This window comes from Apostichopus japonicus, chromosome 9 (genome assembly GCF_037975245.1).
Source record: "Apostichopus japonicus isolate 1M-3 chromosome 9, ASM3797524v1, whole genome shotgun sequence".
Classification (NCBI taxonomy): Eukaryota; Metazoa; Echinodermata; class Holothuroidea; order Aspidochirotida; family Stichopodidae; genus Apostichopus; species Apostichopus japonicus.
In genome coordinates, this window is record NC_092569.1 from 4312174 (window position 1) to 4324927 (window position 12754).

The 12754-nt window shown below is 38.0% G+C and overlaps 1 protein-coding gene across 1 annotated transcript; it reads right to left on the reverse strand.

The window, feature by feature from the left end:
- Nucleotides 1-1609: 1609 nt before the first annotated feature.
- On the reverse strand, nt 1610-12201 carry LOC139973041 (uncharacterized). The gene is made up of 7 exons (XM_071979396.1): nt 11956-12201; nt 9939-10386; nt 8395-8477; nt 7641-7704; nt 6766-6869; nt 6240-6334; nt 1610-5609 (listed from the first exon to the last, which is right to left on the reverse strand). Exons 2-7 carry the CDS (start codon nt 10338-10340, stop codon nt 5269-5271), a joined length of 1089 nt encoding a protein of 362 aa, XP_071835497.1. The 5' UTR covers nt 10341-10386; nt 11956-12201; the 3' UTR covers nt 1610-5268.
- Nucleotides 12202-12754: the final 553 nt, after the last annotated feature.

Consider the following 12754-nt stretch of genomic DNA (forward strand, 5'->3'; position numbering starts at 1 on the left):
TATCCAGTAATTTGCAGATTTGTCGTTGGTGAAATGTTTGTTAATTCTTTTACGTTTGAAAGTTATTCCACGTTTAGACAGCTGCCAAAGGACCGAGTGAACAGACATGTACTGAACGTTCAAAGAACTGGAGTACTGACATGTTCAGAAGTCATGTTCAAATACCGATACGATATAATCTAGGTGTCCCTGTCCGTATCAGGAGGGAGGGGGCATACTTCAAGGAAAAAGCCAGCTGTTATCAAGTTATGAAAAGGATGTGGTGAGCAACTAAAAATATTTTTGTATTTGTATGTTTGGTTTGTGTTTTTTTCATGTTTAGAGGAAGGTACAACAGTCACTCTGGACTCAAGTACCACATATTCTACTTGAGTATTAAATATTGTACTCTAGTAAGTACTTACTGCGAGCGCATTACTAGTACCGTGAACTACCGTTTCAAAAATGTTTTGATCGTGGTAATAGTTGGACCTACCAAATGTGGCAAGCTGCAGGCTGGAACTTGTGATGATAATGTGATGTGTTGTGTAACTAAATAGAGGGAGGTAAGGGCGGGTAGAGCAGTTACCCCGCCTCACCCTTATGTCCAATGTGACTTTTTCGACTAGCTATTCGTTGCAGGGACAAGTAATCGTCCCTACACAAAAAAGACTTCATTAGCCTCGCTGTGATAATTGATTTCCCAGTTTAATGTTTTCTACACTGAAGAGAAGTTCACATTTATATATGTGATGTTGTCAGTTATGACACTCAATGTGTGTGATACTAGATGGCAAAGCATGAATCAAATGTAAAGTTATCTGCACATTACTGGAAGTTTTCCACATGCAGTCCCACAGTAATTTATATCATCAGATTTTCATACTCGGTAGAAACCTTTCACGGTGACCCTATCGAGTGAACAATACTACCTTGCTGATGGTGTTTCATTCAGGCAAGGTCTGATATGCACCTTCTTTATGTGTTACAGTCATTATTTACCAATCTTCACCATCTGTCCCAAAGGTTGATTCTTTTGATGTACATACCAAATTGATGTAAAATTCTGATGTTTGTACTCAAAAGTGACAATGTCTTGGGATGTCAGGACCAAAACCGGTGCAAGAAACTACTACCTAATTGTGGATATATTTCTATGGTAATGTAACGTAAACAACAGTTTGAGAGTCACCATCAATTTGCTTTAGAAGGGTTTCTACTTTCACTTTGGTCTCATATGTATCTTAACTTCTGCAAAACTGTAATAGTGTGCTATGCTAAATTAAGATGTGCGTTTGTATGTAAATATTTACCATAAAAACCAAGTTGAAAAAAGAAGTCCGTCCAAACAGAAGACAGACTCGGATTTTGGGTCTTTCTCCTCATCTTTTAGTTGTCATGGTTTTTAACGCTTCACTGGCAGGAGACTTGGATAAGTCTAACTACCGATGCCACATCAAATGTTAACTTAAAGGCTCTCGGAATTTGGTCCGTGTATCACGAACAGAACTCTAAGAATTTATTTCATCTGTGTTAAAAAAAGGGGACTTTTCGTGACTGAAATTAAGCCAAACTTTCTTGATGACTTTTGAAAGAAAAAAAAAGGATCTAAACAACACACAAGAGTTAATTCATTTGACGTATTTTTTTATTTCAACATTTTCTTTTTTCTCACTCCATTGAAAATTAACTGTTGTCTCTCTTTTGTAACAATGCTGAACTGAACAAAACTGAAATTTTCTTATACTTCAAATAAGAATATTAAAAAAAAAAAAAAACACAGAAATGAAGCATAGAATGAAAAAAAAAAAATTAAAAATTTGGAAATGATTACATATCACTGCACATGCTAGATATTATCACACACTTCTTCAGATGTGAATGTTTCTCTCAAAAGCTATAATAATGCCTGAGTGACAGCCATTCTCTTAAATTGCAGAGGTGATGCCCCCTCCCCGACCACCCCATTGCGTGGGAGGAACGAGGGTACGGATGAAACAAAAGCTACAGACACCCTGTGAACCTATCGCACAACAGGAGACAAATCAGTACACACTGAATCTTTGCATAATCCATTCCATAGTTCTTAAAGATCGGCTTTATTGGCTCCAATTATAGCACGCTATAGCTAGGAAAGTTTGATGATTACGTAATTGACCTGCCACGGTCCTAAATCCACCTCCGGCTCGGCAATTAGCCTGCGTAGCTTCTTAACACCATGAGGCTCTTTGTATAAACACTGTGTGGAAATATGTTCATGTCTACAGTGTAGTTAATCATACAGCGTTCACACAAAGACCCTCATACAAGAACAAAATATGTGGCAGGTGTTGCAGACTAATTGGTAAAAAGAGGTCATTTTACGACCAAGGCAGGTCGATTACGTAATCTCAAGAAACTTTTCCATGATAGCGTGCTATAGTTGGGGTCTATAAGCAGAAGTTTAAGTGTGCCATGTCCTGGTTCCAGCTCAGGTGAAACTTTACAAGTATTGTCTTCTACAGTTTATCTATACATGCCACGTACGTACTCGGTATTAACCAGAACAGAGAGTATCGACTCAACATTGCTTTAATAATGATTTCTGAAGTATATCGATAACTTGATTTATTCCAATACCCACATTATTTGGACAGATTGAAAAAGGAAGTTTTATAAAAGTCAGTCACAAAGTTACTACCATTCTAACACTCATAACAATCATGAAAGGGATTATTTTCAACAATATTTTGAGGTTTTTAATATCAGTTTGAGATTTTAGTCCTTTTTCATCCGAGTGTTATCGACTGTCGTATGTCATACGTTTCAAAAGTAATATTTAAAAAAAATTAACCAAATGTGTTAAGCCAATTTTTATCCTGTTTTATGTATGTCTTTTTCTGTGAACAAAAAACAAAAAAGCTCTCATTTCAATTAAATTATTGAGAGCTTTACCTCTGATTTGAGATATGCCTGTCAGACTTTTTGACAATGGTGTTTAATCTGAAAATTTGCTAATTACATGTTCAAAAAGTGAGATTAAATAGTATTTTAATTACAACAATTATATAGCCAACCATCCTCTTGTTGCTGGACTCGCTAGAGTAAAGTAGTATAAAGTACAAGGTTCTAATTTCCATATTCCAATGTTTCTTATTCTTAAAGTAAAGATAGTCAAATGTTAAAGGTTTAGTTTACAACATTTGACAACATTCTCTACACATTGTATTCACACCCTTTGAGAAAAAAACAAAACATGGTCACCTACTTTATAAATAGTCCTATCCAAATAAGTTAACAATTTTCCTTGTGGATGAGAGCCGTAAAAGCTCCTCGTCTGTTTATACACCCTGTCAATTTTATGAGTTACTGGAAAAAGTAGCAATTTTTATCCGTCAATTTGTCTGAAAAGAATAACGGTGACCAACACACAAGGCAAATACAAATACTGTGCAAAAGGTGTTCAAGTAGTGCCAATTTTTTTTTTTTCCATCTCAACATTTTGGTAGTATTTTTTCAATGTTTTCTTTCTTTTAAGAAATCTGTGTCTCCATTTAGAATATCCTATAAAAATCCATTTAGAGTGCAATTTTAGGCCATTTCTTACATATTTGCCACTTGGTTATTACATGTATACAAATCTGTAGTTGCTACGAGCCAGACTTCCCGGTAACGAATCTGCTTCCACAGCAATGCAGAAATTGTTTTGATTTATTTCTATATTCCAATTTATCCACAAATGCTGAAATGTGTAGAATCACCACAAAAATGTCAATGACAAATACGAGCTACAATTAATCCATTGTTTCAGTTCATTATGCTTTCCTTTGGAAATCAAAAAATTCCAAAATTCCATCATTAAAGCCATTTTCTTGTTTAATAAGACAAAACATTGGCTCAGGGTCAATATCGACCGAATAAAAAGTGTTGGAAAGTGAATAAACCATTGATGGAGCTCACTCTGTGATGAACTATTTCTTCACATTCAACGAAGCTCTCACCTGATGATTAGTGATAATTAGCTTGCATTTCTGCCCATTTTTGTGTCCCTCATTTACCATGTACCATAGAAGTACAACATTTTCTGTGTATGAAGCAACAGCAAATCTCGAACAAAACACAATATTTCCTTTACAGAGTAGGGCCATTAAATATTGCCTATTTTTTTCCAGAACTTTTTTTTTAATTGGCATTTGCAAGTGGAAGTTACACTTGTAACATTGATCAAGATGAAGAAACCTAGTTACTCTTGTAAATTGATATTCAGGAGGAGAGGTTACCAAAAAAACTGGTTGGAAATATTTTCATGTTTGACTTGCAGTGTCCCATGAGAAGAAAAAAAAAACACATAAGAAAGGGTGTTATAAGAAAACTCTTAAGACAAGAATTCAAATAGAAAAAGAAATTTTCCAAAATTTCACCAACACAACAACTCTATCTCGTAATAAAACATAACAGAGGTTTTTAACTTCGATAAATCCGACCCCTTCCGTGGTTTACACCGTGGCAGAATCTAGCGTAGCACACTCCTTTAAGTAAGTACCGCGTTACCTGTCAGGTCATAAGCGTAGACAGTGAGACACGACAGAGTTAAAAGTAGAAAATTGTCTATAAAAATGCCAAAACAAACAAAAAACCGTGTTAGGAGAACGATACAAAATACCTGAAACTGCTTAACGATCAATTTCTATGGAAGGCCAAAAGCTGTAAATACTTTCGCCAGTGCGTCCTTCCACTGTCCATTCATTAGACATTCAGGTGTACCACTTTCACAGGTGTACATTTCACAAACTTTGTCATTCCACCAATCGGTACCACTTTTAGAAAGTGCGCTCGCCGTGCATCACTCACAACGATATCTACATACAAAACTATCGAAACGGACTTTGGTGTTTCACATAGAAGACGATGAAAAAACATTCACAGCTGTAAAGACGTGTATGTGCAAAACCACAGAAGACCATTTTGTGTTCTTCTCACAAACCAAACTTACTATTTCATTCGTAAAATTTTAATCCCGTCCGATGCAATCGTTCCATTCAGCACTCTTATCAATCTCCCGCTAGTTTCATGCTTCTTCGCCGATAAACGACGGTCGCCTGTATCGCGGCCCTAGGAAGCTCTCCCGGTTAAACGTCCGGTTATATGTTGGTGACCGCGTCGGACCGTAATTGAATGACCGCTTTGAGAAGACGCATCTTTTGCAGACACTCGAAGACTTTGGAGTCTTGACCACTTTTTGCAAGTCGCTCACAGACAGCTGATCTCAAACAAACAGTTTATTCTGCGCCTAGTCTGCTGGAGTGTGGGTCAAAGGTCATCGTCCGATAATTCACTCTCCCATTCTTCCTCCTCCATTGCTTCTTCTTCATCAACATCATCTTCATCGTCGTCATTATCCAGAGGGTCTTCCTCCAAGTCATCTTCCACTTCCACAACTTTTTCCACCCCTCCCCATCCCCCTCCTACTACTCCTCCTCCCACCCTTATAATGTCCTGTTTCCTTTTATCTTTCTTCTCTGCCATCTTCTTCTCTGACTGATTCTTGTTCGGCTGCTTGGGCTGTTTCTTCTCTATCCGCTCCATCTGGTGCGGTTCCACGAGGGGGTAGATATGGTGAATAGCATGTTGGACGTTTTCTACTGAGGGCGCTGTGTCCGAGAAAAGAAAGAACAAAACGGGATGTCATCTTCAAATGACAACCAACAATAATCGGTGATTAACTTAACCAGAAGAATAACGATCATAACAAAGCAAAAAATGTTCCTTCAGTTTGTAATATTTTACATAACAAGCAGTTCCTCCTTGTGCACACAATCTATGCACACATGTGTGTGCATAGAGTGTAATATTTTGCAGAGCAAGGGGTTCCACAAGTTCTATTTGCAAATAGCATTTAGAAATTGATACCTTTTAATACAAGAAGTGAATTTCAAGCAAAAAACTGTGATGTCACATATGCACACTGACAAGACATGATTTGGATTTTTCTTTCTGCGAAAAAAGATATCTGCAATATTTCTACACACTCGAAATATATGCGTCATAATATGCATAAACCATATTCATCGATAGTTTGTAAACTTCACACCCACTTCAGTAAAAAGTTGCAACTCCACTCAATCTGAGGTCTAACCAACAAGAGGGCAAGAAGGGAAGCAACACTCATTCCTATGTCACATATAAGCGCCATGAGCACCTTCGGGCAGATACCGGCGCTATGCAAAGTGCCCATTATTATTATTATATTGATAACTACTGGGCAAAGTCATTCAGCTCACCTGTAACAGTTATACTTCCCGTTGAAAATATTTTAAGAGTTGCCTTTGGTGATTTTATTTTGTAGGTCACAGCTGGGTGTATTTCGGGCTCATAACTGGGAAGAAAATGAGACAAGAATAGTACCGTCGTTATTGGCTGACAATGAAGAGGCAATGAAGAAAACCGTTAGCACACCGCTTATATCCTGGCAAAGGGCCATGTGTATAGGTACTATATAGCAATCGCTCATTTTCTCCAATTTATCTGTCTGTTCATCGGACCCCTCTCTAACCTTTCCTCTCAAGTTTGACAGAAATCTCAAAGCCTAAGTTGCTGTGTTGGGTTCGACTTGTGTTGAACACATACAGTAGGTGGATTTCTAACTTATCCACAAATTACTCATGGAATGACAAAAAATATCACCAGAACATGTGAACGACATATATGCAAGTATAGCAAGGATACAGGTTTGGGTAGGGGGTGGGGGGGTTAGGTGGGGGAGGGAGGGAGGCAGCAGCAAGGAACCAGTAAAAATAATGTCCATACCTTGCACTTTGTGTATGCCCTTCGGAAAATTGTGCTATTCGTATTGCAAAAGGTAGACGGCATGTCCCGAGAACATTGACGACTTGAAATTGATGGAAATGAACCTGAAAAGGAATCGAAAAATGGAAGGGAAAAAAAGGATATGAATTGCTCAAAAGCTAACCGCCCATGGGGTGGGGAGTGTCTGATGTCCTCTTACGTCCACAGTCTGTGACCATCTTCAGAGAGTGTTAATTAAATCAGTGTCCGTGAAGTAATCAAAATAACGCCCCCCATTTAAATCCACATCCTGTTATTTTTTTCTCTACGATATTGTTTACCTACTCATACCCAAAACTCCCCTTTCATCAACAAACCACGATAATTTTAACATTTTTGTCACTCACATTAATTGACATAATTTCATTAATCATCTTAGGCTACCTTCCCAATGACGTCCCTCAGCCTACAGATGAATCACAATCGAAGATACTTTCCGGGTTTTTATTTTTTTTTCTCACGCGGCAGCAAGATAATTTGGCTGTACCAAGACTATTTGCTTGCAAATACCACAACTCTGTGCAAAAAATACCATAGCACCCATTCACAGGTCTTGCGCATGCCCTCCTTGCACTTCCAGACATTTATTAAAAATGTGAAAATGAAATAAACGATGATATTGCTCACGGCAAAACCCGGCGAGGGAAAAAACAGTCGCCTGCCGATGAGACAGTTTAAAGTAATTTAAGTCAAGGTTGGTGTAGAGAAAGGTTAACACATATCGACTGTGCGTACTAACATTATAACAGAGTGAATGTAAATTATGAGCCGGTCTTCTTAGCATGTACTACTACAGTGTACAAGTACTCCCAAATTAGCAAAGAAGAGTTCCTTACCCTGAATCCCAGTTTCTGCAGCTGCCTAGCTATTCTCCTGGCGCACATTTTAGCATCTGATTCACTTAGAATGCAAAGAGACAAAAAACATAATTAGCATGAGCACCATAATTAAGGTCCATGGAAACAATATTAAAAGGTAATGAGATACAGTAGAGGAGAATGGGGTAAGCAAGGGGGGCAGAAGACGAGGTTAGAAAATGAGCTCAGCAAGAGGAACTTTTTGTCAAAAATACCAGATGCCCACAGTTAGTATGACACTCATATGGCAATGCAATTTCAATCTTTCTCCCTTTCTCTTTTTAATAAGAGCACAATGCACTACTTGTTTTTCAACATAGCTTCTCTACCAAATTCACAATATACCACTTTGCTTGTAGTATGTGTGCTTCCTGTTCTATTTTTCTTTTTTCTACTTTATCATTGTCCTTTTCTTGGATTAGGGAGGGGGGAAGGGGGGAGGGGAGGGCAATCAAGAATGATGTTAGGCCTGATTTGAGTTTACCACAACGAAACAGCAAAATGATGCTATATACCAAATGGGTTAGGGGGGGGGGTTGGGTGGGGAGGGGTTTGATAGATTGAGACAAGTAACTTACTGTCCAGCCCTAGATTTACTTTATTCCGAGGCATTGTGCCAAACCTATCTATGCCACACTATGTGGTAGGCTGGTTATGGCTGACAGCACAAGCAACACTTTGCTCTCTACAGTCTCGCTCGAAAGGAATGATCAAATTGATGCCAAATTTTTACCTGCTGTTGCCGGTCACAGTGATTTTACCGGACGACCATATTGTAGCTGTACAGTATGGCTTCCTCAACTTCATCAGGACTTTCTGGATTAACAAAAATGAAACGTAGACGTGTATAAAATAAGAAATTTAAAATACATATATATATATATATAGATAGATATATATATATATGCAATTTGATCCTAGCAGGATCGTCTGCAAAGGTAAATTTGTTTTTGCGCCTTTTGTTTTGAACCCGCCCACTCATAATACAATACTACTATCATAACAGGATACAACAGTGCTGTACATAAAGAGTAAGATTACACAACCAGCCGTCCCTTATGTACGGCAAAAACCAAACAGAAGGCTGCAGCCCCTTATTGTACGATATTTTTGGCACACAATGACCTCAAATGCCTGGACATTACAAACAGAACAAGCAGCACTAAATCAATGTTACAGGATGACCATGTGCAGATAAGTGATTTGCGTCTTTTTAATAATTCGCACACATGACACGGGAAGCAGAGACAGACCAGTTTCTCAAATTTCTCTAATACGCCCTCGCACTTCCCACACTGTCTTCTACACAGTAAACTGCAACTTTCTGTTACGGTATTCATCGGCCAAACAAAGTTATAAATCTTTGTCTTGATAAGAACATAATTTCAAACATTTCATTCATATCAGATAACTTTGTTAAGATCAGATGATTTTCAAATAATGCTGGCCAGTAGCCAATGTTTATTCATGACCGAGAATGCAAACATTTCCTGTCTTGTAAATTCTCGAGACGGCTGTGAAAAGTACTTGTTAAAACTGTACATGTATGTATCCGATCTGTGATAACAATGGAAAGAGACAATGTTTTGTTTTCTTCCTGTTCTCGTACCAGTATTGTACTGTACGTACAGAAATGTTGTACATAACTAGACACGTACGATAAGCTCACAAAAAAATAGCAAACACTTTAATGCAATCTGAGTATCATGCCGTGAACAAGAAGCCGAGGCCATCATTAAATTTGTGTACAGTAGGATTCCAGACATAAATTATCAATTTGAATATGATGTGAATATGATGAATGTGAACAGAGCATTAATGACTTGCACTCATTTCATGTTTTGGCTTTATGTTAAGACTATGACAAAAAGTTGAACCACTACTCCTCCTTTAACAGGTATGGGGATGCAGGATTCCCAAAGAGAAAGGACGGGCGGTACCGAGGTTATCGAAGCCGACCCCCCTGTAAGGTGGTATGGGGGAATCTCCAACTTTTGCCAGAGAAAAAGAAAAGAATTGAATTTTAGGCAAACCAATGGTGCAATCTGAGGGATAGCTTTTTTTTAAATTAAGTCTATAACTATTTTCAACTATTATGAATACCATTTATTTTAATGACTTTAATATTAAATTGTTATTACTATTTAACTACTTTTAACTCTTTTGTTTGCTGATGACAATGAGGTGTACATGGGTCCAACACCCCCCCCCCCCTCCCCCTTTCCCCCTCTTGGAATCTGCACACGTTTAAAAGCTCCTAGCACTATCTTCTCTTACCCCTGCCTCTCGCTTGTACTCCACGTTTCTACCCTCCATTCCAATTCTCTTCAGGTTCAGATGGCATCGCACACTAAAAGTACATACGACATTGCTGATGAAAATGTCAATGTCGGGCTTGCCGTCGTCATCTCCGTTCTTTGCATCGTCTTTGGTGTTGCTATCTTTGGCTTCTTGAGTGGCACTACATAACGGGCTCGCTTCCGTTGCCTTGTCAGCGCTGTCTTCATGTGAGGAGGTAGTAGTGGAAGTGAAAAAGGTTGGGACATTTGCATACTGCTGCTGCACGGCTGAGAGGTCCTGTGCCGTGGGAGGAGGGCTCACGCTGGCGGCAGTGGACTGTATGATACCGTGGGCGTGGGAAGGGAAAGACTGAATCTGGTGGAGGGTTGTTGCCTCCATTGTCGTTGAAAGATGATAGAGTCGGGTCTCTTTCAAGACCAACAACCTACAAAAAAAAATTTTTTTTTAACTAATGCAATGTAATGTAAGGTAATAATTACATGATGTTAATGAAAACATGTTGAAACTAGATGTACAGTGTAATTTGCAAAAACGTATGTACATGAAACAAGTACAACAAAAATTAATGTAATGTAATGTTATGTAATAATCACACGATTTGATATAAAACCATTTTGAAACTATGTATCAGTGTGCTTTGCAAAAATGTATACATGAAACAAGGAAGCACAAAACAAAAAGGGAGGATATTTTGTTACTTTAATTACTGTGGAGGTCTACTGTAACAGTTGACCCCAGTTGGATGCTATGTAGGCCTACTACAAATCTGTATGCATACTATTCTCCTCCAAATATAGTCAACGAGTGAACTTTGTATTCATTAACCTCCACATCATGTCAATTGTTTTTACACATTGGTCACAGTCTCAGAAGGAACTTTTTGTCAAGGGTATTAAAAGTTGTAATAGTGAGTATAATCTTGTTATGGCACTTAAAGTTTAACATTAAATATAAGCAGTTTGCTCATGAATGATAATTTAATGATAAGTAAAACATTCTTAGTTACATTTAATAACCATCTGTGAAGCACGTTGGACAGTTTGACTTCAAACCACATACATCTGCTAGGGGATGTGGGAGGGGGAAGAGGGGGGGGCTGGACTGTAGTGAATGTTGTTTAAGAATTATGGTACTGTAAAATACTGTATATGGCCCTACTAGTAAATTCATCTAAATATGAGACAACAATGGGTTATGCCATCCTGAAAAGAGATGGTATACCAGTTATGTAGCGAAAATGTTCTATTTTAAATTCCAATATTATATATTCACACACAATTACATAATCCTCAATCCATCTATGAGATCAACAATCACTTCGTTTTCCTTGGGCCTAATTTGAGAGTTACAAAGCATACAACATCACATACTTAAGCATATCGTTAGAATAATTTGGTTTGATTTGAACACACAAATTTAAATTAAATTTCATGATATTATGTTTTCATTTGCTGATATTTGAAGACTAAGCTTATCGTCCTTCAATAGTTTTGCCTACGGTAGGCAAGAATTAAGTCAATCAAGAGATTTTTTAAACACGATCGTTAAATTATGCTACCACAGAGCCACACCATCAGCCTATATCATTCATAGGCCTAATCATGTATGCCTACTGACAATGTTGTTAGAGTTAGCATGCTGAACCTAGCCTAGGCGCTAGTTTGTGCTCGACCTCAAGTCAAGAAAGTAAAGACGATGTGCAATGCTACTTCTCTATCAATTAGTCAAATTAATGACTTTTACTAACTGTGCTGAAGACAACATTGCTACGGTTAGGAAGGATCCCGCGTACCGTTAAATTACAGTAAGTATGCACACAGCGAGTCGCTTATTAAAATTAAATATAATGAGCTATTACTGTAGTACGCCTAGCCTGCAGCCTAGTTGCAGATAATATTCCATTAACGTTAGGCTACGCTGAAATAATATAATAATTTAACAAAAGACTGTATCTATTCCTCCAAATGTTTCGTAGAATACATGACACACTTACCGTGTAATATTCAAGGCATCTGCATTTTCTTAGACTCAAATTATGGGAATAAAAGCATACTTTTTAATGAAAATGTAGTGGCGCAGGTTACAGTCCAGTTAGTGCCAGGCAGCTTCACCACAGGAAACTCGTCATTGTATCGGGCCTGTCTCTTTAATATAGCGGACTATTGGTGGCAGCAGCTCTGTTTGATATTGAGTTGTTCATGCTGTTTATATAATATCTATCAGCGGATGTACAGCAAACTTAGTGACCCAAGGAACCGACTCTAATCCGTACTTTTCCATGATTCATTGATCGGATGCAACTTCCAAATTTCACCGTCAAATTTCATGGCAATTTTTATTTCGGCCGAGGAGCGGGTCATGGGAGGGAGGAGAGGAGGTGGCGGCAGCATATCCATGGCCAATTGAGAGTGGTAATGTAAAATGGAACGTAGGTCAATGGAGGATAGGGGGATGTACATCATGGAAGTCCGATCAAGAATGTATTAGATGGTAATGTGATGAGGTCTTAATTCATCCCTTCATTTCTTTATTATTGTATTAACAGGGTAAGTTTAGTTTATGTGAAAAGGAAATACAAAAGCCGCTAGAATCCAACCATCAACTTCTTCTTTTTTTATATATCTCATTGTATTGTAATGCTGAAATACCGAAGATACTTATCAAATGTCTCTTCTCAGTAAACCAGATTCGGGCAAACTGATTTAATTTGTTAAGGCGGAGCAGAGGTTCATATCGATCCGGTTTGCGAATTCTTATTGAATGGAAATAAAGCAAATTAAAAGGCAACCCGG